Genomic DNA, 27934 nt, shown 5'->3' with positions numbered 1-27934 from the left:
CAATGCATGCATTCAAGACTATGTGGATAAGCGGTAAGTGTGTATTAGTACCGGTAATCATAGTAAAATAATGTGAGGAAAATAAGAAAAAAAAATGAAAAATTAAATTTGAATACGATTTTTTTTTTTGAATAATATTCGTTTATTCAATCCAATTTTGATGTTGTTTAAGGCAGTGTGCATTCTAAGTTTAAAAATTGAATCTAAAGCTTATTTATTTATTATTTAAAGTAAAAACCGTTTCTTCATGGGCATGCTTAGGTTTATTTCTAGAGCAGGAGATTTCAACCTTCAGAAAAGAGATAGAGGAACTGAAAGTGTTGAGGAAACAGATGGAGCAGAAAGTATTGATGGAAAAAGAGAATGGAAATATGGAGATGAAAATAATTTTTTACAAGAAAAGAATGTAATGGAAGTAGATGACACTTTGAGAGGGGTTTTGATAAAAAACCTATACAGTATGGATATACAGGATGAAGTGATAAAAGGGATATTGGGTGAAGGAAACACAAGTTTTAAACCTGGAGATATTTTGGGTATTATGGGTTCTTTAGGATCTGGAAAGAGTTTATTAATAATGCATATGGTGGCAGTAAGTATTTTACCAGAAGAGATTGGGGGTCATGACCAAAAAGTATATTATCTAGATACAGATTCAGGATTCTCTATCGAAGTTTTTATAGAAAAACATCTAATTCCTATTATTGAAAAAAAAATTGTCAATGAAGACTTTTATTATCAGTTGGAAAAGAAATTTAGTCAAGATCATACAAAAATCCCCCAGGAAAGTTTTTCGAAAGAAAAAAGAATAAGAGCTGAGAAAGTGATCATAGATAAAGTAATTAGAAAAAGCCTCAATAATTTGTATATTACATTTGTGAATGATTTGTTGGATTTACTGTGTATTTTAAGACAAATTATAAGTGATTCTCACATTAATTCTTTTAATAATTCTGGTAAAACAAATATCGATACCAATGTTAATACAAATAACAGTACCGATAATAGTACTACAACTATCACTATTGGTGATAATAATCATAATAATAAAGCAAAATTGTTGGTAATAGACTCTCTTAATTTTTGGAATACAGATTTAAGCTCTTTTCTAATAAAAAACCATCCAGAAAAAGTAAGAACCAAATACCATGTTCTTGGATACTATACAAACAAAAACACACTTTTCAACTCAGTATTTTCTCTAATTCGTCAAATTGTTCAGTTTCATGGATTCATTGGATTAATATCAATTTGTGAAGAACCAATTATACAATTTACATGTAATAATAATAATGGTAGTAATAGTTATTATGATAAATTTAAAAGCAATTTTACTGAAGAACTTGTAGAATTGGTCAATCTTTTTCAGACAAAAAAACTTTATCAAAATGTTGATCATTATTATGAAAATTATGTAATTAGTATAAAAGATCAAAATCAAAATGGAATCCAAATTGAAGATAAAAAGAATGAAAAACTTATGTTAAAGTTTCCTAGAATAATCCATAAAAATATATTTCCAACCTTTTTGAGTAAAATAATTAAAGTAGAAGATTATCAAAGTATTACAAATATTATTTGGATTTCAAGATCTTCACTTCCAATTTCCGATCAAATACATAATTATCCAAATTCTTGTGTAATTCCAACATACTTTTCATGTATTAGTGTTAATAATCTCCAAAAAAGTTATCTTGTTTTTGATGATTTTCATGGATTAGTAGTTCTTGTTTAATTAACTAACTAAATAACTAACTTTGAATTAATTTGAATATATTCTGTAAATTTTCATTGTTATTATTTTCTTTTAGATCTATGATTTTTTCTATATTACCTTTACCCATTATATATACTTTGTCACAAAATTCTATAGATTCCATATGATGAGCTATTATTATTACTATACAATGTCTGAAATACTTATTTATTAAATAAGATATTGATGGGAGTTTGCTTTTATTACTTCCATTTTCATTACAAACAAAATTTGATAAATCATTATAGTTTTCTTCATCATTATTATATTTTAAATTATTATCAATTTCATAATCAAAACTATTATTAAATTTTATATTGATCTGACGTCTAGTTCCAGTATCTTTAATCTTATCTTGATGAATTTTTATATTAATTGTAGTTTTTTCATTTATCTTTAAATCTTTCGTTTTTTCATTCTTATTATGAATAATTGGAGGTTCATCCACTAATATTATTTTATATTTTGAAGAATTTAAATAAACTCTTAAAAGAGAAATTAAACGTAACTGAGATAGTGAAAATAAATATCTGTGGTTAATGTAATCCATATTATTATTATTATTATTATTATTATTGTTATTATTATTATTATTATTATTATTATTATTATTATTACTATTATTAGTCATCTTATTGATATTTCCAGAATAATTATCAGAATATACAATAGATTCTAATCCATCTGGTAAATCTTTAAATAATGGCTCATAGCTTAAATCTTTTACACCCTTCCAAATTTCGTCATCTGAAAACTCTTGGAAGGGATCTATATAATCTCTTACCCTCCAATTCTTAATAAATATACTATTTTGAGGTATGTAACCTATTAATTGATTTTTTCCAATACTATTCTTATACATTTCTTTCATAGAATTTTCAAATATAATATGACCATACGTTTGCATTGGAATATCCTTAATAAAACCATCTATTTTATTATTAATATTTGTATTTGTACCTAAATGAATGTTATTATTATTTAATTCAATATTAATTCCATCCAAAGAAATAAAACCACTATCCAACTTATAGTTACCCAATATACATTGAAACAAAGATGATTTTCCTGACCCTGTTCTTCCAATTAAACCAACATGTTCTCCTGGTTGGATTGACATATACAAATTATTAAATATTACATTAGAGTTGTTATAATAAGACATTACAATGTTGTTAATTATTAGTCCTTCTTCTTTTCTTTGTAAATTGCTAAAAGAAGAAGAAGAAGAAGAAGAAGAAGAAGAATCTAATAATAACTTTTCTGATTTTGACTGATTAAATTCATAGTTTAAAGCATTAGTCTCACTAAAAGTACCAATAGATGACTGACTTTTACTCTTTTCAATAAATATTGCATGATTAATCTGTTTCTCAAGTATTTGAAATCTCTGAACAGAACACATATTCTTCTCCAAATCAATAAAGTCTGTAATTAAAGATGTAATAGTATTAGGGAATGAAATAATAACTGTGAGTGAAAGTACCAAAAAGCTTGAAAGTAAGGCTGATTGAAAACTGTGTGCAAACCTTGTAATCCATAAAGGAAGCTCATAATTGAGAATCCTTGAAATAGTTGGACATATAAATAACATAAACATTAATAATATACCAAAAAATAAAGTTCTAATTAATCTCCAAATCCCTATAGCATAACTATAATAGAAAGTTCTTTGAAGAATATACAATATATTACTTGTATCTTTCTTATAATATTCTGAAAATCCCATATTTCTTATTGTAGAAGATCCTCTTATATTGCACTCAGTTTTATTACATAAAGGACCATAAGTATTTAATAAAAATCTATAACTTTCTCTTGTCTGAATTCTAGTTGGTTTAAATATATATTTGAAATAATACCAAATTAATATTGGGTATATTAATATACAAATTGGACTGGACCAAATAATAAATCCTTGAGAAGCCATTGATGAACAAAATTTTAAGATAATTCCAAGATTTAATTCACCATCAATAATACCAAGATCCATTGAAAAAATATTAACCAAAGATTGGGAATCTAATGAATCAAAAAATGTTAATGGGGATGTAATCATTTCAAATAGTATCTTATTATGTAGAATAATTGCAGATTTTAAGATTGAGTTAATCTCAATATAAATAGCAATAATCTTTACAATAGATGCTATTATTGTAACTGCAATAAATATCATCATATATTTGAATCCTAAATTTGAAATAGCTTCATAATTAAATTGTTTCTTCAACATCATCTCCCTTCTCATATCCAAATCAGTTCCACTCCAAAGAATTACTATTATATCAATAGAGCAAATCAATAAAGATAATAAAATAAATAAAACTACCAGTGAAATAATATTCTTTTTACCAAAAAAACCAAATAAATACCATGAATAACTTTCAAGCTTAACATGTCCTGATAACTCCAAAAAATTCTCATCAAAAGTATTTGGAGCACCAACCAAACTATAAATACTACCATTCCCATTTTCAATTTCATTAAAATGATTACGATTACCATTACTTAAAACTTCAAAACTCTTAGATCTTGATATTAATTTACAAACTTCTATTTCCATTGCTTTAAGCAATCCATTTTCACCAAAACAGATTCTTGGAGTGCTTAATGAACTCCTTCTTGAGTTAGAGCATGATGTCTTGTTCTCTTTGGAAGCTATTTTTATGATTTCAAGATCCTTAATTTTCTTTTCCTCTGGATTATTTTTTTCTTGTTGTTTCTCACATTGTTTTTGATTTTGATTTTGGTTTTGGACTTGATCTTGGATCTTAGATTGAAATAAACTCTTTATATGTGAAAGATTTTCGACAGAATCACTAGATTCTGAAAAATATTCAAAATTTTCGACTGATTTTAAGATAATATCATCAAAAATCTGACTATATGACATCTCCTTAATTGTCATTTCACTAATCCTGAAAAATCTGAGTTTATAATCAGTCTGGAAACAGTTTTTTCTCATAATGTAAGATAGAGTAGGCTCATTCAAAGTTATAAAGACTGCATAATCTTTTTTTCTTCTGGAAGGTATGACAGTATCTAATACCAATTTATCATATTTCATAATATCTGAATTTCCCTCATGTATTTTTTTAGAAAATAGTGAATTCAATATACCCATAGTTACATTTGGATCCATATGTTCAAAAATAGAATCCATACATATTATCCTTTTCTTTCTTCTAAAACAATTATTTTCAAGACTTTCTACATTATTATCATGATTACTAATATTAAGGTAGTTCTGATATATAGATCTAGCCAAAGATACTCTTGCTTTTTGACCATTACTCAAGTTATTACCATATTCTTCAATTAGATGATTATAACCTAATTGCCACATTTTCAAGTCTGTTATTAATTGGCAAACTTGAATAACACACTCCATTATTTGTGGATTATATTCTCTACCTGCTAATATTATTTCTTTAAAAGTACCAAAAGGTATCCATGGATTTGAATTAACAATATCAATATTTCTTTCATTAGTATTATTCATTTCATGAATATAGGTACCTAAATAAGTATCTCCTCTAATTCTAAATAAATCACCAAGTATAGCTTCAATAAAGGTTGTCTTACCAGCCCCATGATCTCCAATAATAAAGCATATTTCGCCATAATTAACTTTAATATTTAAATCCAATAAACATGGATTTAGTTTTCCTAACATTCTAAAATCTGATTCAGTATTAATATCAAAATCAAAAGATTGCCAATTAACTAATGAATTATTCTCATTAGTATTTTCAAAATATCTGAGAATCTTCTCAAGATTTTGTTTATCAAAAGAACTCTTTTTTTTAAATGATGCAATTTCTGTTAAAGTTGTCATATTCACCAATTGTGATTTTTGTTGATTATTTTGATTGTTATCAATATCTAAAATACAATTTCCTTGTTGATTATTTTGATTGTAAATTTGCTTATATACAAGATCCATTCCTCCACATGATCTTAAATAACCAATTTGATGAAGATATCTATATACAGGATCATCATATATTTGTCTAGAAAAAGTTGCATCTATATACCACAAAGCAATATTTTGTAATTCTTTTTCTATTATTTGTTTTTCAATATATTGAATTTTTTCGATATCTTCTTTTTTAATTTTATTTTTATTCTTTTTATTAACACAATAAGCCACTTTTTTGTTAGTTTCAGTAGCAATAAACTCTCTATCCATTAAAAGAGGATAATCATAAATTCTTGAAAATAGAAAGGTTTGTATTCTTCCCAAACTTACAAATCCTTGTACTACAAATCCAAGTTCTTCTGGGAGCATATTTACCGAGGTAAATAATGTATTTAAAGAAAAAATTATGGGTACCGTTGCTGTAGCTGGAATTGAGAATTGTCCAAAGTATTTTTTAAATAACATTCCAAGACATGTAAATAATACAGCTTGTGAAAAATAACTCGAACAAAAGCTGAGTACTTCTGAGAATCCGGACAACCACAACCTTTTTCCTCTCCAATACATTTCAAATGTTCTTAGTTCTACCAAATTTTTGTAAACAAAACTTTCCCAATTTAAAAGCTTTATTGTTCTGATATTTGAAAGTATATATCGCAGCTCATCAAGTCTACAATCTTTGGCAAAAAATAATGGCTTTTTCAAAAATCCACTTTTAATTTGGAATATTGCACTGATAGAAATAAATATAGTTAAAGTTGAGATGCATGATATTAAAGATATATTTATTATCCAACCCAAATTGTTATCTATATTTGGTAATGATGTTTTTAAGATAATGGAAATTGAATAACTAGCAAGGATTACTCTAAGTGGAAATAATATTACGCTGATTAAATTACCCAGTAGAATAGAGCATGGAAACAAGTCTCCCATCATTACATTGTATATATTAATATAATTTAATCTGATTGCATGACTCTGATAATTCTTTAATTCAATTTGATCAGAATTTCCACCTTCATTAGAACTTGAAATACTATCTTCTTTTTTTAGTGAATCTTTCATTTCAATTTCTTTCGAGGATAAATTTTTTGATTTAAAACAACCAAGTGATGATAAAAAATGGCAAAATCTATTTGAATGATGCTGATCATCATTAATTTTTTTAATCAAATTCATATCCATTACATTAGGAGGTATTAAACCATTTTTTTCAATGCTTTTTCTAACCAACAAGCCTCCAGACTTTTTTAAACCTCTCCACAAAATATTTGTTGCCAAACTTGAATATATTCGAAATATATATCTATATTGAAAAAAAACTATATGTGGAATTGAAATAGATGAGAATACCATTATTAAAAAAACCATGAGAAAATTAATGACTGAATTAAACTTTTCATCTTCTTTAAGTGGCATAGGTTTTTGTAAATCTGCTACAATTCTTTTAATAATAAATCCAACAGAAAAGCGAATAATATCTATTATTGTTAATGAAAAAATACATATTATAATAAATGGATAATATGCTTTCAATAAAGCCCTCATTAAATTGGGTTCTCTTTTAGCTAGAATTGCATTTCTTTCCTCTCTTCTTAACGCTTCTTCTAAATGTTTTCCTAATTTAAATGGATTATCTTTTAAAGGAATTTCTGGCAAATCTTCTTCTTTCATCAATTCGGTATCCTTCAATTTCATATATGGGGAAATAAACCCAAAACTCAAATATCTGATAGAAAGAGCATGAAACCATTTTTTTGGCCTATAAATAGAGCTATGATTTTTGGGATTTAATTTCTGAACATCTTCAGTTGAACTCCCCTCCATTATTTGAGTTTCTTAGCTTGTTTCACTTTCTAGAAACAGATCTTATCGGCAGCTTTCGGCATTACAGTTAGTTTTACGTATTTCTCTTATTTATTCTTTGACACACAATAACTTATTTTTTGTTTATTTTTATTCATTAATCTTTAATTCACAATAACATTGGCGCCTTGCAATTATAGACATTGTTTTGATTTAATAATTAACTTGCTTTATTAACAAATCTAGAAAACCTTTTTTTTATTTAATATATATATATATATATATATATACATATATATATATATATATATATATTAAGGATTTTTTAAAATTAAATTATTATCATTACTTTTATATTTGTGGGGTTTAGTTTTATGCACTAGTCCAATTTTTTCTCAACTTCTCAAAATTTATGTTTACAATTACTACTTTTTCCAGCTTTTATAACTTTTTAAAGTAATATATTTAATGTATGAACTGGTTAAAGAAGTATTATTGCTATTTTGTTTGTATATTTTATTTTTATCTTCTACACCACCCAAAATTATTTGGATTAATAAAATATAAAAATTAATTGATTTTTCTCCTTCAATTATTTTATTAATTATTATTATTGACACGTTGATATTTGCATTATTTTTTTTTTTTACACATAATTGCATGCAAGCTTTATATACCGGCTGTCCACATTAAATTTTATGAGAAAAAGGGGGGAACATTCTCATGCAAATAATGATATTATCATATGTATTTGTGCATGCAAATTGAAAGAAAAATTGCTAAATATGGAAGAAAGCTGTGCATTATGTTTTGCTTTTATGCATTTTTTATTTAAAAAAAAGACCAGATAGTGTTTTTTTCTACAATCTATATCTCTTTGGAGTTAGTCTAATAAAAAATTTCTCCAAAATAGCAAATTAAAAAGATATTAATATAATCATATCTATTTGGCTAGATTTATTTCATTTGAAGCAAATAAGTCGCTTTTTGCATGTTTATGATGTTTATTATGTTTTAGTGCGGATTCCGAGAGAATGTCAACTCTACCAACAAGCCTTGAATCTGGGAAAAATTGTTCATTACTAGTTAAAATATCACAAAGTTGAAAAACTTCTTCCCTATAGTGACAATGCTTAAGCCATGCAAATAAGAAATCTGCTGGCGGGAGAATGGATTGTAAGTATTGAAGAAATCCTTCAGACCATTCAACTTGTTGTAAAAGTTGATTTAAAATAAGCTGCTCACATAAAATTTTATTCATTTTTGATTCTGTAGCAATTTGTAGTTGGGTAATTGAGCTTTCTAAAATTGAGTAAATTCTTTGTTCTACTTCAAACATATTGGCTCGAATATCATTGAAAATAAGTTGTTGAGATTCAAGCTTCTCTAATAATTCCATCTTTCTTATCTTCAAACATGGATGGGGCTTGTTATGTCGCTCTAATTGTGCTCTATATGCTCTGCTTATTGGCATAATCATAGAAGGAGTTTTTTCATCTGCATGTGTATGAGATGGCCTACATAATCTACACATTGGTACATGGCACAATGTACAGAATTCCTCCAAACTATCCATAGTATGAACAGGACAATTTCCTGAACTTCTTGGCATCTGATTTATTGGAATTCTAATATGTCTTGTTACTAGTTTATTATGTCTATGAGTTCTTTCATCGCATGAATCACAAAGTCTTGCAGTATCAGCCTGACACCATAATATTGCTGGAGAATCTTGGCATTCATCACACCAAGGTACTGCAAATAGCTCTGGTGATGAAGAATCATACTCAAATTGTATCAAGTATTCCGGCACTACCTGAAAACTATCATATATTATGTATTCATGCTTAAAAGTATGTTGTGGTAATACACCTGCTGATAATGCTAGTGCTGATGATAAATTAAATTCATTTGCCTTTAATTCACTATCCATTGCTACTTTCGAATTCACCATTGAAGGAGGATTAATTTGTTTGTTTCTTAGAAAAACAGTATCATACTCTGGAGGTATTGGAAATCTATCACCATCTGCCTCGCTCTCATCATTCTTTACTACTGAGCACCCAACCCCTACTTTACATAAAAAAAACTCAAATAATCTTCTTGTTGCTGGAGTGTAATCTGCCTCAAATTTATTAGATCTATTACCAATATTGATTTCTTGAAAATGAGCATTACTTCCCGTAATTCCTTTATTATATGAAGCTTGTGGTACCCCTGGAAGTCTAATATTACCTGAAGTGAACTTCATCCCACTTGAAGGGATTTTAAACCCTCTCCTAGATACATCTTGAATTGAATTATTTTGATCAAGATCATTTGTATCCACCCAACAATACAATACCAACTTATCCTGAGTTCTTCTGTCAAAAGCTGTTGAAATACTCCCAATATTAACATGCCAAATCTGCTGAATAAGAGATCTAGATGATCTACAGCAAACCTGTAGATAATGTTCTAAAAGATTCCATTCTTCTGTTCCTCTTTGCACTGTGTCCAAATTCTGGTGAGAAATATGTGTTACTAATGTCTTTTGTGGCATCTCTCCTATTTTAAATTTGTATTTACTCACCAATACAAGTGATTCAGTGTATTAAATATCCTAATATTACTTTTTTTTTTTTTAAGTATAGCAATTCTTTTAGAGTTTCCCAAGTATTTAGTGAAATATTTCTATATTATTGAAATCCGCACCTTTTCCCACAAATAAAAGGCACCCATGTAAAACAAAATCTTTTTATTTTTAATATTAAAACGAAATTAGAGGCAACATAAAAAGCTTAATGACAGTAATAATAATAATGCTTCAATTTATATTATTATTACTATCCTATTGTAAAATTTCCGCTTGCACAAATTTACCTTATTTAATTTACTTTTTTCTCTAAACTATTTTTAGATTTATTAAATTTCTAAATTCCCGCCACTTGGCCCTTAATTGCATGTTACTAGTAATTTTCCTAATAATTACATGAAAAAATGTTTTACCGCCAAAATTCCATGTAAATTAATTATAAGGAGGAGATAAAGTGCCTCCGAATCTTCCAGATTTTCTTGTGAAAGTTATTTTCTGAGGTGAATACTCAGGAGGTACTTTGGACTCAGAATTAACATTTTGCAAATGGTTATAGTAATTTGGATTGTGAATATTTATATTTTCACTCTTACTGTTGGACTGTTCCAATTCATCTAAAGGGTTACTAACTTCAAGTATCTCATTCAATATACAGGTTTTGCTGTTATCATTGTCAAAGTCGGGTTCATAATCTTGATCATTTAGTTCTTCTTGACTATTTCTTGTCCTTTCAGAAGACGGGGAGGAGCTTATATTGGAGGAGTGAGTAGTGTTGCGAGAAACCATTAACATTGGAGACTTGTATCTAGATAAGCCGTTATTTAGATCATCATTTTCTTCAATCTCGTCATTATAACCACTGTTATCAAGATATGTTGCAATTTGGCACATTCTTCTAATTGATTGTCTTCTATTAAACTTTGTGTTATCTCTTACTGGAGATTCGTAATTTTCTTCTGTCATTATTAATACTTTTTTCCTAATACCATCTTTCTCAAATTTTACTGATATTGAGTTGGAAGATTCCGCACTTTCAGTTGTGTTGGAGTCAAGCATAGAAGAGATGTCTAAGAGTCTAGTATGAGAAGGCGAAGAAAGTGCAATGGTTTCATTGTCGTCATCCAACTCATCATCAAGTGAAACATCATCATCAAAAGATGAGCTCAAGTTCAGACTAAATTTGTTAGTTTTATCTCTGGAAAGTATCTCTTTGGCTTCTTTAGAAAGCTCTAAAATAGAGGATCTTTTTACTATACCGTTTTGATAACTTGTTTCTGTATCCAGGTTTTTGTTATGAACTTGGTTATTCTCACAAAAAGACGCTAATGGTAAAGCTATTGTTTTCTCAATATCCTCTATTTGAACAGAACTTCTGGTTTCATCTTTTGTTACCGATTTACTTAAAATTCCATTAGTAAAGTTATTATTTTCGGTCTTATCAGTGACTCCTGTAATTATTGAAGTATCGGAAATGCTATTAATATCACTGGAGGCTATACTGTTGTTATTATTAAGGGTTCCGATTTTTCCATCTGAGAAGCTGACATGTCTTTCACTTTTATTTTCGGAATCCTTGTTGAATAGAGGTTTCAAATTCAGTTCCTTCACAATGGATTTTGCGAAAAGTTGTTGGATGTTAATTTTAGGTTTAGCCATACTACTTAGACTTTGATTAGAGAACTCTTTAGGCTTAGAACTGCTGTTAGGATTCAAGATATTCTTCATGTCATTAATATGAGAAAGTCTTCTGGCTCTGGCAGTAGAAGTAGAAAGAGGCTTCTTTGGGTTATCCCTGGGAGTATTTTCCACGCTCTTTGGAGAAGTTTGTTCGTTATCCTTGACAATTTCTTGCTTCAAAGCTAAATCATACTTGTTAATAAATTCAAATAATGTCTCAACAAGATCTTGCTTCCCTTGGTCTAATTTCACTCTCAATGGAAGAAAAGTGGAAATATCTCCAAAGTAATAACAGGAAGCAACATACAACCTTAACATTTTTCTAAAGGTATTACATAACGTAATCATCTGGCTATATTTTTCTGAGTAAAACTGTTTCATAATATTCTGGAATTCATCATTATACTCCATCACATCTTCCTCCTTGTTCGAATGGGTTTCTGTGGCAAAAACAAGGTTTTCTGGTTTATCACGTAACTCAAGCCAAGAAAAGATTAAATCTGTGACCATTGTATAAACCATAGTAATGTTTTTTTCGGAAGATTTTTTTAATATTGAAATTTCTTCTTTTGTAAAAATTTTACCAACTAAAGAACTTATAAAGTTAAGCAAAGTTTTTCCTTGAATGTTTGGACTCTTTAAGTTTTGGAGTTTTTTCATTGATGATAGAGGGATAAATTTGACCTTGTCTACCTCATTTTGATTCTCTTTTCCCAATTTGCTATTCAAAATATTCCTTGAATCAATAATTGCTTTGAAAAGTAAAGGAAGTCTTTTGTGATTTATAATCAGTTCCAAGCCACGAATTTTCTCTTCAATCCATTTAAGAGATTCACAGTATAATTGCTCAAAGGATGACCTTAAAATCATACATTCAAGTCTCTTAGATAGGTTCGGAATTCTTGATAAAAAGTAAACAAATTCCTCTTCCTCAAACAGTGTTTCTCTTGAATTACTTTCTAAATATCTTTCAACACTCCTAACACATTCTTTCCAAATTTCATATTTAGCAGCATTTTCAAGAGGATCTGGAACTGTTTCTAGTAATAAATTCACCCCTTCTTTATCCAATGTACAATTTAATATAGATTTTTTGAAAAAATCCAAACTCTTTTGTTGGTCCTTTGGTAGCTTCTTTTTAAAATAGTTGATTGTAATCTGAAGCATTCTGCTCGTTTTTGATCCAAATAAACAAGCTCTTACTTCTTTTCCTGTTGACTCCATATTTTTTTGATTGATCTTATTTGTAGGGCTTTTATCTTTGTTCTTTGATTTACCAGTTTCCCTATCTATCTGTTTACCTTCCTCTATAACCAAGTGGCCAGTGTTTGAAGGTGATAGGTTATTAATTGCCATTGTTTTCTTTGTTTGTATACTTTCTTTCTTAATAAACCATTCAAATAACTTTTCACAAGGAATCTGTAAATCCTCAGTCTGAGAGTCCTTTGAAAAGACTGAATTAGAAAATAGCTCAAGCTTTGGTTCTTCCCTGGAATCTTCTTCATTAATTAGAACTGAAAGTTTATTTTCAAACTCAGAAAAATAATTCTTAAATAAACTCTCTTCCATATTACTATCGAACTTTGGATACTCTTCAGCCAGACACCCCCATTGAAGAGAAATCCTTGAAGATCCCTTCTTAATGCTGCTACTTAACTGACTTTGTGCTGAAACTTCTGAAGTAATATTTCCTCTAGCAGCACCAACACAGTTCTTTTGCTCTGATTTTTTCACAAAATCTGCCCTACTCATCATCTTTGGAGGAGCCTTCTTTAAAAACATACTTTTTAACTTTGCGCTTGCAGCAGCTCTAGAGACACTTTCTGTGACTGGAAATGAATTTGAATCAACATTATTGCCAGAAGCAGAAGAGGGAACAATCTGATTAGGGTGAGAAATGGGAGATAAGGATTTCTGGATAGGCGCTTTTTTGTTGATCAAATCAGATTCTTCCTTATTTTCCTTATTTACTTCTTCATCCATGATTTTTAAAACGTTCATCTTTCCAGCCAAGTTATTTAATTCATTTAGCATTTCTTCAGAAATGCTACTTCTAATAAGTACCTTTCCTTGCTCCTTTGAACTTTCCTCAGCTCTACATCTCCAGAACTTTACCTCATCTTTTAATTCTGAAACTTCCAAATTCAGCTTTCTTATCAAATTTTCTAAATCTTCCCTTGGAAGCAATTTAATTAGTTCCTCAGATACAGTTTCCATATTAATTATAATTATGCCTTACTTTTCCTTATCTAGGCCTTTTTTAAAGAAAATTATTTTTCCTTTAAATAGTTGGTATCTCAATTTTACTATTTTATTAACCAATTCTGTTTAACTCAATCAGTACTTTAAAAAGAAAAAAAGATAATTGAAAAACAAGGGGCAGTTATCAGGAAACCTGATTACTTGTTTTTCCTTTAACTTTTACTAATTTTCTGTATATATCTTTTCCTTTGCTATCTCTTCTGGTTTGTAAAAAATATTAGTATATAATAATAATAATATTATTATTATTATTATTATTATTATTTTTGAGGAAACTAATATTATGTACCGGCATGCTATTAAATATTAATTTTTAAAATTGGTATTTTTAGTGTGGGGAAAATTATGTGTGCACACGTGGCAATTTTGTTTATAATTAAAAATAAAAAAGCCAGGAAAAAAAAGGAAATAAAATTTATTTGAATAAATAAAAGTAAATATGAAGTGAAGATAGAGAAGCAAAGAGAATCATCACTAGCTTTTAAATTATTAGTATACTTTTTCTTAATAACATTGGTAAAAATATTTTCAAAAAAATTTAAGAAAAACAATTAAAATATATCTATGTATAAATTGCATGAAAATTAAAATGCATGTATAATTACACACGTAAGCAAACCCTATTAATAAAAAAACATTATATAGTTAAAAAAAATTTGATTATTTTTCAGCCTTTTTTTTTGGACTTGTCAATATTTTTTGTGGAATTTTCAGTATTTTTGATACCATTAAACCAATTTTTTGGGAATATAAGAGATTTTCTTATTACATTCCAAAATGCTAAACTAATGTAATCTTGAGTGCTATCATCTAGAATAACATCTTTAAATAAGTCACTTAAATTATTTTGAATATCTTTTGTATTAAAAATCCGTATTAAGAGGTGATTTATTGAATTAATAATTTTTTTGTTATTTATAACACAGTTATGAATAAATTCTTCTAACCATTTCTTCGAATTTTCTGTGAAAATCTGATGATTAAATGCATCTGAAAATAAAGATGAAGTTTTAGAAATAATTTCAGGTGTTTTACTCATATAATCTACAATCTCATTTGTAGTAGAATACAACCAATCTTGAACAATTTTTGTTTTAAGAATGTTAGTCAAGTTCTGACCTATTTCATCTTCAAATTCTTTAATAACTTGTCTAAGCCCAACTTTCCAGTCCTTTGAAAAATCATCATCCTTAATTAAACTGGTTAGAACTCTTTTAAATAATTTTTTAAGCGAATCTTCGATTTTTGGGTCATTAATTACATTTACTATATACCTTGTAGCTATGTTTGAACTGAACCCTGATTTGAAATACTTTTCATTTTCATTTTTTTCCTTAATTACAATTAAAATATAGAATAACAATAAAATTAAACCAGCAGAAATCCCAAATTTTACATTTTTTTTCCCTTTATCATTAAAAATTCTTGAGTAATTGTTGCTTAGAAAATCTCCAAACCTATTTTTTTTATGGTACAAATCACTGTAGAATTTACCCTTATTTATTGACAATAATGACAAAGAGGAATTTGTACTTTTTTGGAATAATAATTCACTGTTTCGTTTAAAATAAGGCCATTTCTTGCTAATTTCTTCGTTTATTGTTGGAAACAAAAATTTTGAAAATCTTATGGAATTTTTATTTACTATCACTCCACATACTGGTAAAACCTTTTTTGCCTGAATTATGCTATAACCATACATTTATAACATTACATCATATATCTATTTCTTGAAATATGAGATGCTTCATTTCTAACTATATAAATATCCAGTTTTTTAATCTTCAAATATTATTTTTGTACACGGGTGAATAATTTTTTTTAATTTAAAAAAAAAAATAAATATATTACGTGGCGTACATTAAAATACACAAAGAAAAATAATAATAAATATATATATATATATATATATATATATTTTTTTTTTTTTTTTAAATTATAATTTTAAACTTTTAAGCTATATTATTAATTTTTATTAATATTTATATATTTGGTTATAGAAGTTTGATGTTAATAATAACTAAAAAGTTTTTAATAAACTTTTAATGTTGATATAACACTATATTAATAAGTAATATCTTACTAAAATAATAGTACGGATTATTACTATAAACTTTAATTAATATACAAGCTAAGCTAAAAAGGAGTAATATAAAATAGGAAGATTTTACAAAATTTGTTTAATATATGATTTATTTTTTTCAAAAAGAATAGGAAGATAAACTTATTAATAAATATGTTTTTTTAATTAATTAGTTAAAACTTACAATAATAAAAATGACCGACTTTTCAAAATTTCAAGGTTTAAATAGTTCTCAGATTCATGAAGAATTATTAAAATGTCCAAAAAGCTCCTGGCCAAAGATCATCAGTGAACTTCCTACTGGAATTAAATCAGAACTTGTTGCAATTCTTTCAAATAAAAGAACTAACTTTACTCAAAACAACAATACTTTGGGAAACGAAGATACAAAAGAAAACACCCCAAAAAAATCAAAAGTTGAAGTTTCTAAGCAAGATTCTCAAATCTCTTCTTCTCCAATAGAAAACAAAAATCAGACCCAGAATTTGAATGAGATTGCAATTGTTCATCCAAGATGTGTTTCTTTAGAAACAGAAACAAATATGGAGACAAATACAGGATTAGAAAGTTTAAACCAAGATCAAATTTGTTCATTATCTATGTCTTCTCATTTAAATAAGGTATTTCAAGAACTAATGATATCTACATTTTCTCCAATTAATACAGTAATATCAAGAACAATGTATATAGCAGGAGATGTCAGGCCATTTTTAAAAAATAAAGACTGCAAAGAAAAAAGTGTAAGATTGATACAATCTTATTTGAATATATGGATATCACTATTTTGGAAATCTTTAATTAATAAGTCAAACAAGAAAAAGATTTCAAATAAGCTCACAAATAATATTATAAAAAAGCATTTTAGTGAATATTATAAACAAGAAGTGAGCAAATTTGATTATGACACATTAATTAATAAGTCAGCACATAGACAGGTAGGAATGAACACAAATTCTGAAAATGGTATAATTCAAACAACAGATCCTGATATTACAAGCATATCTTCATCAGTTAAAGAAGAAGATGTAATAAATGATTTGGATGAAAATGAAGGTATTGACTATAACCATAATATTCCTTCACACATGATGATTAGTATTGACAAAAGGTTTGAGGATAGACTAAAACTAAGAGATACAAGGACCAAAAATATGTCTCCAGAAGTTTATAAGGAGTTTGCAATGTTAAGAGAAAAGAACTTTAGACCGTCAATCAATACTCTCCAAGAATGGCTTTCAATTACTTGGAATACTACCTATAATAATGGGCTAAAAGATACCAAAGTTTCTCAAATACCATCAAACTCCCTTCAACTTTTTAGCTTCATTTTGAATGATATTATTTCTTCATTAGTTGAAAATGCACTAAGAATTTCTTATCTTGAAAATTGTAATTTGAAAAATAGTGGTTCTAAAACTATAATGGAAGATTCAGATTACTCCTTCGAAAACTGTAAGGATCTTGTTAATGAAGTTAATAAACATAAGGAATTTATTTTTGGAAGTATAAATGATGAATTTAATCTTCAAAAAGTTGATTTTAATGTAATTATTGATACTTTTTCAAAAAACCAAGATGAAATTCCGAGACTTAATTATATTCATTATATTCTTGCCATCACACAAAGACTGAATGAAGTAGATTTTAAGCTTTTGGGGCATTCAGAATACCAAAAATCCAATAGTACAGTTTTTCAAATTGGTATGGATGTGATTATTGAGAAATTATTCACTCTTTATTCAAAATTGACTGGCCAAATTTTAAGAGGCCAGCAAAATTCAGTTGGTGGTTCTACAACAGGAATTGGCGGGAAACGTAAAAGAGATGGTTCTGAATTACTAATAGACCTTGAAAAATGTACAAATAATAGTAACTTGAATGGTGATGATGAAAATGAATATATTGGAAATGAAGAAGATGATATGTTTGAAGCAATCGTTGAATCTGCTACAAATGAATTTTCAATCACCAACGCATTCCCAAACGTAAGTTTATTTTAACATAATATATTTATTTTCGCTCTTTTGGTTTTCCTTTTACTTAATATACATGCAAATGTTATTTTTTTATAAGGCGGGAGACCTCACATAAATTTGATTTGAATTCAAAAAATTAACTAATTAAATATGTACATTATAGGGTATTCCTGACGAGATTAGTATTTACTGTTATCTTAGGATGAAAAAAGTGATTAAAGAATCGAAAGATCCTGAAGATTTTTCTGGGGTAAGTTTTTCAGATGTTTAGGTTTTAACTGCATGCACTTTTGCATTATTACCATTCGGCGCCAAAAATGCCAAATGTGAAATAGTAATACATGCTGGCATGAGAATGTTAAAAAAATAAACTCTTAATAATTAAAGATTTACTAATAATTTATTATTTCTATATTTGTTTAAATTTGTAGATATTTAACCAGCTAGTAAAAGAGTGGAACAAAGATACTACAGATTTAGATGATGAGGAAAGCATTGAAATACAAAAAACAAAGGAATCTTGCAAATATTGCAAAATACAATTAAACAAGTATATGAATGTAGCTTATAAAATAATAGCAGTTAGTAATTTAATAAAGAACTTTATAAAATAGAAAAAAATTGGTAGAACCCATCATAAATAAATTGTATTTTATTAATGTAGATTTTATTATGTCAATAATAGTAAAGCTCCTTAGGATGGTAGAATGAAGATTCCACATAAATAGTAGAGGAACTGCTAAATTCAATAAGCTCTGTCTGCTCTTTATTATTACTATTGTCAGAGATATAATAATCACTTATACTTCCAAAGGAAGTAGATAAAGTTGGATGTCCTTGAGCAATAATCTTTAATAAGTTATTTAAAATATAAAAACACATTATTATAATGATTCAAATATAATACTGGAACATGGGAATTCATAGTACCTATGTATATATAGCTAAATGTTAATAAGCCAAATATTACATTTTCTGCTCACATCCATGTTTGTATTATTATTGGAATCAATTATTAACTTACTTCTAGAAGAGGAATGAGGTCAAATAACTGAGTGTCATTTTCATCACTAAACCTGAAAATTGTAAAGATTAATTTAATTTATTAAGGTGGGAGTTAAAATCTTACCATGATGAAATTGGGATGGCATTTTCAGGTTGAAGAATATATGATATGGGAGAATTATCAATGATTATGATATCTTTAAGAGGCCTTCCAAGCTTTGATAAGTCTTTAATATAAGAATTTCCTTCAACTGTACAGTTTTCTCTAAATAATCGATAAGGGCATTTATTCATTGGGTCAAGCCGATCTAGAAGTGGATTAGCATACTTGGATAAACTAGCAGTAAAAATTACAACTTCAAATAATGCTGATACAATATTTAGAAATTTATCAACTCCTGGCCTTTTTAATACATATACATCGTAATAATCTCCATCTATTTCAATATTGATAGTAAAAGAAGCATTTCTGATTGGTTGAAATGAACTATGAATTAAGGTTTCATCTAAGTCCAAAACCAAAGTCTTCTTTCCAACATGTTCACCTCTCTGTGGTTCCAGAAAAGGCTCTTTAATAGTGCTTTCTAAATAAGAGTCATAATCTTCATCATATATTATACTTTCTCTATCACCAGTAATACTTCTTAAACCAAAATCACTTTTACCTAAATTATCTTTGTAATTACCTGTTTCCAATGCCTCCTCCTGAGTAATATATGACGAGATCAAAGATATCTTTGGTGAAAATAAGTGAGATGAAGATGGTGATGAAAAAGAAGAGGAAGAAGAAGAAGAAGAAGAGGAGGAAGAAGATGATTGTAAAGACGAGGCAGAAGGAGTATTTGTATATGAGGTTGAAGTAGTGATATAGGAGGTAGAATTTGTAGAAGTAACATAAGAAAGGGAAGAATTCAAAACTGAAGGTGATGAAGAGTAAACACCAATATTAGAAGTAATTTGATGAGTTCCAATATCCAAATCTCCAGGAAAAGTTAAATTATTGGATTCAAAATCTTCCTTATTCTTACTTAAAGTTAATTCCTTGATTGGATAACTGCAATTGAGTTTATTGTCAGTACTATTTCCTTTTCCATTTTGCTCCACCTCATTAAAGGTTTTTATTTCGCGATTTATGTTTGAATTGTTTCTAAAAGATTTAATTTTTTCTTTATCTTTAACTTTTGTGTTGTTCTTCTCAGTATTTTTGTTATAACTAAAGAACAAAAAAGAAAGTTTAAACTTTTGGTGCCATTTTTTCTTCTTATTTCCTCTATTATTACCTTTCATATCTGGACTATCTGACTCTTTACTCTTAAATTTATTATAAGGATATTCTTCTTTTTCTTTCCTTATAACTAAATTACAAGAGTTAATATCACTTTGATGATTTATTTTTGAAATTGAATCTTTTTTTGATAATTTACGTGGTATAGATATTGTATGAATTGAAGAGATCACCATTAAAGAATCATCATTATCTCTTGAATCATTTGTAGAAATTGTATGGGAATTCAAGTCGTGAAATAACTTATTATTTGGCTTTTCTTTTGACTGTATTATAAACTCTTTAGAACTTTTACTCATTCTAGTATTATTATTATTATTATAGTTACTATTTAGTATTAATTAGCCAATTAATTGCATTGGAAATTTAACTTGAATACTTTACATAACAGAGATAATACATTATTACTCTGATAGTTTCATTAAAATTTGTCCAGCTTAAGTCAAGATTATAATTATATTTATCTACCTGTGAAATAAATATATTTAAAAATACTATGTTAAATATAAAGCATTTTTATTCTCGAATTTTTGTATAAATAGAATTTTGCTACTGTTTTATTTTTAATTCAAATTTGCATGCATTATTTATAAGCTTAATTTAAAAAAATATATATATACAAGTCAATCAATGAAATAAAAATTATATTAACATAATGGCAAACACTTTGTTTTAAATCACTCATGAATAATGAAATCCCACAAACTATTAACAAACCAATTTTTAAAATTACTTATAGTATACTAGAAAATTACTTTTAATATTAATATAATAACAATAATTGCTTACTGCTACCAACAATAGATGGGAATTTAAGTTACCATTAGGCGGGCTTCTATTGTAGGTATAAACTGCTTAAGTTAAAGAAGATCCAATAATTGTTAAATTGCATGCAGAAAAGAAAATTGTGTGGAAAAGAAAAATTTTAATTAAAAGGGGATAACAAGGTGAAAAAAAGGAAAAGTTGGGTTTTAGGGTAATTGGAGGATTTGGAATAACAGCTAAGGAGAGAGGTGAAAATTTTAATATTTATTTTGACTATATTTTCCTTGGATGTATTGAGAGTGGATTTAAACATGGAGTTCTTTGATGATGATACCATTAGTAATATGAACAGAATGGATTTAAAAAATAAGCCAAACATTTTTGATGATTTATTAGAAGAAGATGAAGAAGTTGAGCAAGTGAATGAGGAAGATGTTATTTTTTTGGGTGATGAGAAAAATAGAAATGGTTTGCTATTTAGAAGTAACTATGATACAGAAAGAATTAAATTTGAAAACGAAAATAAAGCTGAAAAAATAATTTTTGGGATTGAAGAAAGAAGAGAAGAAGAGTTAGAAAAAAGGGAAGATGAAGTCAAGGTAGAGGTTGAGATAGCAGAAAGAGAAAAATTGAATAGCAACCCATTTGGTATGGTAGAAAGATTGGACTTTCAGGAATTTAATGATAATTTGAATGATAATGAATTTGATAATGATTTTGGTATTGACAATAAATTTGAAGACAATGAAGATGTTTTTTCGTTTTCACGATTCAATAGAAATGTTAATGAGGAAAAAGGAGTTTATTCAAGGCAAATTGAGCATGTAAAAAATATAGAAACAGAGGAAAACGATATTTCAAATAACTTATTTGAATTAAATCAAAAGAAACAAGATGAAAAAGGAAGAAATTCAAATATTGAGAAAGAAAAGTTCAATTCTGAAAATTTAGCTTTAGATAATCATAAAATCACAAGCCAAAGTATTCAGGATGATAGTAAACTCAACGAAATTAAAGCAAGTTCGAATTACTCTGACACATACACTAATATAAACAAAGAAAATAAATCCACTTCTTTAGAGAAGATTGAGAGTGAAAAAATAGAGAAAAATATATTGAGCCATCATCTCTCAGGCAATTCTAAAGAAACAAATATTTACTCTTCCGCTAATAGTGGTAATGAGACTTGTGGGATACCCAACAATGTTACAAAAAGCAATTGCCTCCAATCTTCTATTGAAGATATCGATTGGAATAAAGTGTGTAAAATTATTGAGAGTTTTGAAGAACAAACAGGAAATATTGGAAGAAATCAAATGCTTTTTAAGTCAATTATTTATAAACTAGCCAATGAGTTTAACATTGTTGATAAATAATAATAAACTGGCGGGAACATAATAAGAATTCAGGCGCCAAACATACAAAATAATATTAAGTGTTAAATTTGTGAGAAGTGAGGATACTTTAATCAACATAAATAAATTGTATGTATACGAATATATTTAAATATAAGATTTGGATATATATAAGTATATGTATATATACATTTATTGGTTAGAGTTGCAGTTTATCATGGAAATTAAGCAAAGTATTTATTAAGACGTTGTATAAGTTAAAAGAAATTGAAATTCAATGAGAGGATTTATATTATATTTGTTTTTTTCAATATTATTAGTGATAAGTCAAGTGATTGATAATTCGAGGGCAGAGTTATCTCAGACTGAGAGAGAGTTTTCGGAATTTGATTTAAACCATGATGGACTTATAGATGCTCAGGAAATTAGAATTGTAAGAACTTCTGTGACTCTACAGGAACTACATCAATTTTTCTGGGAAATTGATTCTGATAGCTCCGGGACTATTTCACTTGCTGAGTATTCGCACTTTGTAACTACTAACTCTCATGCTCATCATAACGAGGGTGGCAATCAACATTCTTAAGAGGATTGCTATAAATGAGAGATACGTGAAATGAAAAATACAATTGCACAAACTATGTTATTTTAGTATTTTTTTTTTTTATTCATTTAATTGATTAGATGATATAATTATTGTTTTATGTTTTTTCCCTCTATAATAATAATAATCATATTAATAATGAAATTTAAATATTAATGATTAATGATCAAATATTTATTCAATAATTTAATGTTATATTTTCTTTTTTTATTTCTACACTGATTCTTACTTTCGTTATATATATAATTTCACCTTTTATTCCTAAAATTTTGCCGCGTAAACATGCATGCTTACATACAAATAGGGCGGGTCCTCCTAGTGCCCTGTATTAAATATTTGTATTTACTAACTGAAATAAAATGAAAGGCTTGGGAATTAGGTAATTAAATAAATTTGGCATTAAAAAGAGAGAATCGAATAATCAATCACAATCCGTAATATTTGGTCGAAAGAAATACTTTTAAAAGAACCGAGTAATATTTACACAAATCTATATTCGAGAATTTTTTATAACAAAATCTCTCCCGATCCAATTTTTTTAAAAAAAATATACACTAATAGTATTAAATAATGCATTGTTGACCAAGTTTTGGCGGGAATTTCTTATGAAAAACAATCATAATAAATATGACAGATTTATGTATGATGAAACCAGGTTATGTAAAATTTGTAGAGATTTAGATGAAGCCAATCTATTTAAACTTTAGTATTGTTTAATAAAAATGATGAAGAAGCTAATAAAATAAAACAGCTTTTAGTAAAAAAAAAATAAAACTTACCTCTCCCAATTTCTTTATAAGAGCTATTATTGTCAGTTTCTAATTCCAAAACTTTAAAAATTCATGAGCTTCCAACTTTTATTTAAATCTTAGAAATATAAAACTTCTAGTTCTTTGAATAAAATATTAAAATTTGGAAAACTAACATGAAATTTAGTTTTATGTTTAAATGGCAGTGTTGAGTTTTTGTCAATACGATTTACAAACCAATTGTAGGTAGGAAAAACATTAACAATTAATGCGTTTTTGAGAGATAAATTGAATATTTTTCCAATCAATTTTCTAAATTGATGTGATAAATCTTTCAAGTCTTCAATTCTTTCCCCACACTATTTGGCTTCCTTAGATTCTAAAATTATTGCAGTCATTGCTAACTGTAAATCACCACTTTTGCCAATTTATTACCCTCTTTAAGATTTTCTTTTTCCTGATCAATTTCATCCACAAGGTTCTCTTCATCTTCCACACCTTCTAACACTACTTTATTATCTCGATTCTCTAACACTTAACATTTACAATCCTCTTAGATTACTCTTCTCTCCAGTTAATTTAGCTACATTTTCTCCGGCCATTGAAATAGTCGAAGTAGATGTAGTGGAGGAAGTTGAGGTTGAGGAAGTTGAGACAGTAGAAGTTGAAGTTGAAGTTGAAGTTGAGGAAGTTGATGTTGAGGAAGTTGATGTCGAGGAAGTTGATGTCGAGGAAGTTGATGTCGAGGAAGTTGATGTTGAAGAAGTTGAGGCAGTGGAAGTTGATGTCGTAGTAGAGTTGTCATCTTTAATTGGTGGGTAGTGTGGATGGTGGTGATGGTGGTGGTGATTATGGGGAGGATAATGATGAGGATGATGTGGAGGAGGATGATGGGGAGGAGTATGATGGGGAGGAGGATGATGTGGAGGAGAATGATGGGGAGGAGGATGATGATGATGAGGATGAGGATGGTGTTTTGATTTATAAATATTTTCTTCATCAAAGCCTTGTTCAGCAGCAGTCTGTTTTTCGGGTAAATTCTGACCATAGTTATTTTCCTCAGTAATAATGATAGCTGAACTTGCAGAAGTTTCTAAAGGAGAAAAAGAAGGACTTGGTGGTGTTCTTGGGCTGCTTAAAGCTCCTCTTACATGAGCAGGTTTAGAAGATTCTTCGTATTCTGGGATCAAAACTTCTGTAGGCAAAATAGTAATATCGGAATCATTAGATAATGGTAGTGATATTAGTTGTGGTTCAGTAGTAAAGTTGGAAGAAGATGTAGATACATCTTCATAACCACTGATAACGTTTTGGTCGGAGAAAGTAACATCTTTTTTAGTATTAATAAATGGGTTTACTACATATTTCCCACTAATAACGTTCTTAAGTCCTCCAAAAGTAATTTTCCCAATATGAATATTAAGATGATCAATTAACTTAAAGATATTATTTTGGAAAGGTATAATAATATTGGTGTTATTATTTTCAGAGTTACTTTCGAGATTTGTTAAAGAGTTATCTGCTTTATTTTCAATCTCAGTTTTAATTGTTGTCTTGTTTTTATTTTCATTATCAAATTTATTCTTGATCTTTATTTTGTCTATGTTTAAACCTAATATTTTTAATAATATATAAAAAAAAAATTGGATTTAAACTAAAGAAAACTTACTTTGATGTGATGATGTATCATTACTGGTATCAATGAATGTATCATTTGTATTAACAGCCTCATCAACTAATTGTAAAGATTCATTTAATAATCTAAAAGTGATTAAAATTATATTATAAATTTAAATATATTAAAAAATAATTCAGTTAATAAGACCATTATTTGGTCATTTATATATTATTAATTAGATTTTACATATATAAATTTTTATATAATAATAACTAGTAATTTTAGCAATCATTACTGTCATTATTTAAATAAAAATTCTTATAATTTAAATATGAAAAAATCTTCATTAATATATATATATATTTATATACCAAAACATTACCTTAATGAATCTTGTGATAAAACTCCAGTTAATAGTAAAATAATATTTAAAATAAGAAATTTATTGACCATTTTCTTTAAAATATTCTTTAATATGCAAATATATTTATTTTTCTCTTAATTATTTATTGATCTTTTTAAAATACCAATTTTGCCAACTACTTTTAGTATTGTATACCAAACAAATAAATTATTTTCTTTCTTTTTTTTATTATTTATAATTAAAATTTAAAAATAAAGTTGATTTTTATCAATTTGATAAAAAATCTGATTATTAATATTTTATTTTTTTTATCATAATAGTTTTATTTAAAAAAAAAAAAAAAACATTCGAGTTTTATTTCACTTTTTTATTAAAAATAATGGATACCCGCCAAATACAATATTATTATTGGCGGTCTACTTTTAACAAATATTTATTAATTATATTAAAATTATATTTATACCGGTACATAATACATGTGGAAAAATATAAAATTCATGTGAAAATGAATTTCAATCTTAATTTGCGCATGCATGTACATTAAATATGTTTCTATTTTTCTTTTTTTTTTTGCCAGAGTAAAGTAGAAAGAATTGCATTTGGTAATAATCAAGTAAAGTGTTAATTTATTTAGTTTTTAATCATTTAACTTTGATTATAATTATTAATTATTTTTTTTTTCCAGAAATCCCCATATTTAATAATATATAATATTAGTCATAATATAAGGATAAACCCTAGTACATTAAAGACTTAAAATAATCAAATTTACTTAAATTGACTAATCATCTTAAAATATGACACTATACTATTGGCTTAGTCTCTTTATAATATAATATACTTGAAATTTCAGTACTTTTTATTAAACCATTAGTATTGAAATCTTTAAATATAAATATCAATTAAAGATTAATAAAAAGAGCCATACTTAAGAAAATGATTAATATATTTTTTAGGATTTCATAGTTTGAAAATAATGGTAAAGAATTACTCTTTCTGAAATGTTTTTTATAGAATCTTCTTAATCCATGTTTAAGATTAAAAGGTCCTCTATCAATAATTTCATAGTCAATTATATCAAGTCCATTTTCATATTTACATTCTTCAGGATTTAATAAACATTTACAATCATTAGAATAAGGATTATAAGTACAATGACATCCAGGATTGAATGGATTAATATAACATCCACATAATTTTGAATATGGATTTAAATTACATGGACATCCAATACTATAGGGACTTGTTGAACATCTTGGTATAATTGGAAGAATAATATCATTAGTACAAGAAATAATTGTTTTACATTCATTAGTCATAGGATAAGTAATATTATATTGATTATTTTGTATTTGATTATATATGGATTGATCATTATAACAGAAACAATCAATTCCCATTGGATTAGTATAACATTTATATTCATTATTATGTATACAATATATTGGATGATTAATACACATAAATTTAATATTTTTTGTAACTTTTAAACTTGCTTGACAGAATGGATTATGTTCATTATTAGTATTTTCAATTTTTCTTTCCCATAGAATTATTTTTCCATATTTATCATTAAATTCATTTTCTACTAATGTAATTTTTTCAATATCATTATAAGTTGGATAATTTATTAACATATTTTTTATTATTGATATATCAAATATTATACCTTTTAATTTACCATTAGGTAAAGTACATTTTTCATTTCCATTAAATAATCCATTTGAATTTTCTGCATATATTTCATCAATTACAATATCTTGTATATGTATTTTTAAAATATTAGAAATATGTTCTTTTAATGCCATTGTAATTTGTTTATAATTATCTTTTCTTTCATTACAAAATGAAGAATCTAGTAATGCCAATGTAACAGTTTGAATATAATTATGATTTACAATTTCATTATTAACACCATTATTACTGTTATTATTTTTTCCTCCTCCTCCTCCTCCTTTAATTACTGGTAATTTAACTTGGTTAGTGGATGGCATTATTATATGATTTATATTATTATCAGTAATCATAGGAATTGGAGTGGAAGTAGAAGTATTTGAAATAAAGGTTTTAATTGTAATTGTTGTTGTTGTTGAAGAAGTTGTTGTTGTTGCTGTTGCTGGTAGTTCAAG

General features: G+C 27.0%; 11 protein-coding genes across 11 annotated transcripts; 4 read left to right on the top strand and 7 right to left on the bottom strand.

The window, feature by feature from the left end:
• Positions 1 to 247: 247 nt before the first annotated feature.
• cubi_00762 (AAA domain-containing protein) lies at positions 248 to 1735 on the top strand (the record flags this gene model as incomplete). The annotated part of the gene is made up of 1 exon (XM_029017775.1): positions 248 to 1735. The coding sequence occupies one exon, from the start codon at positions 248 to 250 to the stop codon at positions 1733 to 1735; it is 1488 nt and encodes a 495-aa protein (XP_028873219.1).
• A 16-nt stretch (positions 1736 to 1751) lies between these two features.
• On the bottom strand, positions 1752 to 7508 carry cubi_00761 (ABC transporter; the record flags this gene model as incomplete). Its single annotated transcript, XM_029017774.1, has 1 exon — positions 1752 to 7508. The coding sequence occupies one exon, from the start codon at positions 7506 to 7508 to the stop codon at positions 1752 to 1754; it is 5757 nt and encodes a 1918-aa protein (XP_028873218.1).
• A 922-nt stretch (positions 7509 to 8430) lies between these two features.
• On the bottom strand, positions 8431 to 10029 carry cubi_00760 (B-box zinc finger domain-containing protein; the record flags this gene model as incomplete). The annotated part of the gene is made up of 1 exon (XM_029017773.1): positions 8431 to 10029. The coding sequence occupies one exon, from the start codon at positions 10027 to 10029 to the stop codon at positions 8431 to 8433; it is 1599 nt and encodes a 532-aa protein (XP_028873217.1).
• Positions 10030 to 10494: 465 nt separating this feature from the next.
• Positions 10495 to 13956, bottom strand: cubi_00759 (RNA recognition motif-containing protein; the record flags this gene model as incomplete). The annotated part of the gene is made up of 1 exon (XM_029017772.1): positions 10495 to 13956. One exon carries the CDS (start codon positions 13954 to 13956, stop codon positions 10495 to 10497), a length of 3462 nt encoding a protein of 1153 aa, XP_028873216.1.
• A 712-nt stretch (positions 13957 to 14668) lies between these two features.
• On the bottom strand, positions 14669 to 15703 carry cubi_00758 (uncharacterized protein; the record flags this gene model as incomplete). The annotated part of the gene is made up of 1 exon (XM_029017771.1): positions 14669 to 15703. The coding sequence occupies one exon, from the start codon at positions 15701 to 15703 to the stop codon at positions 14669 to 14671; it is 1035 nt and encodes a 344-aa protein (XP_028873215.1).
• Positions 15704 to 16278: 575 nt separating this feature from the next.
• On the top strand, positions 16279 to 18674 carry cubi_00757 (uncharacterized protein; the record flags this gene model as incomplete). The annotated part of the gene is made up of 3 exons (XM_029017770.1): positions 16279 to 18069; positions 18224 to 18310; positions 18504 to 18674. The coding sequence occupies 3 exons, from the start codon at positions 16279 to 16281 to the stop codon at positions 18672 to 18674; spliced, it is 2049 nt and encodes a 682-aa protein (XP_028873214.1).
• Positions 18675 to 18735: 61 nt separating this feature from the next.
• cubi_00756 (uncharacterized protein) lies at positions 18736 to 20649 on the bottom strand (the record flags this gene model as incomplete). Its single annotated transcript, XM_029017769.1, has 3 exons — positions 18736 to 18909; positions 19085 to 19136; positions 19190 to 20649. 3 exons carry the CDS (start codon positions 20647 to 20649, stop codon positions 18736 to 18738), a joined length of 1686 nt encoding a protein of 561 aa, XP_028873213.1.
• Positions 20650 to 21426: 777 nt separating this feature from the next.
• Positions 21427 to 22491, top strand: cubi_00755 (uncharacterized protein; the record flags this gene model as incomplete). Its single annotated transcript, XM_029017768.1, has 1 exon — positions 21427 to 22491. The coding sequence occupies one exon, from the start codon at positions 21427 to 21429 to the stop codon at positions 22489 to 22491; it is 1065 nt and encodes a 354-aa protein (XP_028873212.1).
• Positions 22492 to 22747: 256 nt separating this feature from the next.
• Positions 22748 to 23056, top strand: cubi_00754 (uncharacterized protein; the record flags this gene model as incomplete). Its single annotated transcript, XM_029017767.1, has 1 exon — positions 22748 to 23056. The coding sequence occupies one exon, from the start codon at positions 22748 to 22750 to the stop codon at positions 23054 to 23056; it is 309 nt and encodes a 102-aa protein (XP_028873211.1).
• A 1309-nt stretch (positions 23057 to 24365) lies between these two features.
• Positions 24366 to 25894, bottom strand: cubi_00753 (uncharacterized protein; the record flags this gene model as incomplete). The annotated part of the gene is made up of 3 exons (XM_029017766.1): positions 24366 to 25435; positions 25493 to 25584; positions 25824 to 25894. The coding sequence occupies 3 exons, from the start codon at positions 25892 to 25894 to the stop codon at positions 24366 to 24368; spliced, it is 1233 nt and encodes a 410-aa protein (XP_028873210.1).
• An 813-nt stretch (positions 25895 to 26707) lies between these two features.
• Positions 26708 to 27799, bottom strand: cubi_00752 (uncharacterized protein; the record flags this gene model as incomplete). Its single annotated transcript, XM_029017765.1, has 1 exon — positions 26708 to 27799. The coding sequence occupies one exon, from the start codon at positions 27797 to 27799 to the stop codon at positions 26708 to 26710; it is 1092 nt and encodes a 363-aa protein (XP_028873209.1).
• Between the last annotated feature and the right edge of the window lie 135 nt (positions 27800 to 27934).

Source organism: Cryptosporidium ubiquitum, assembly GCF_001865345.1.
Source record: "Cryptosporidium ubiquitum isolate 39726 chromosome Unknown contig_26, whole genome shotgun sequence".
NCBI classification, from domain to species: Eukaryota; Apicomplexa; class Conoidasida; order Eucoccidiorida; family Cryptosporidiidae; genus Cryptosporidium; species Cryptosporidium ubiquitum.
This window is presented reverse-complemented; position numbering and strand designations above follow the sequence as displayed.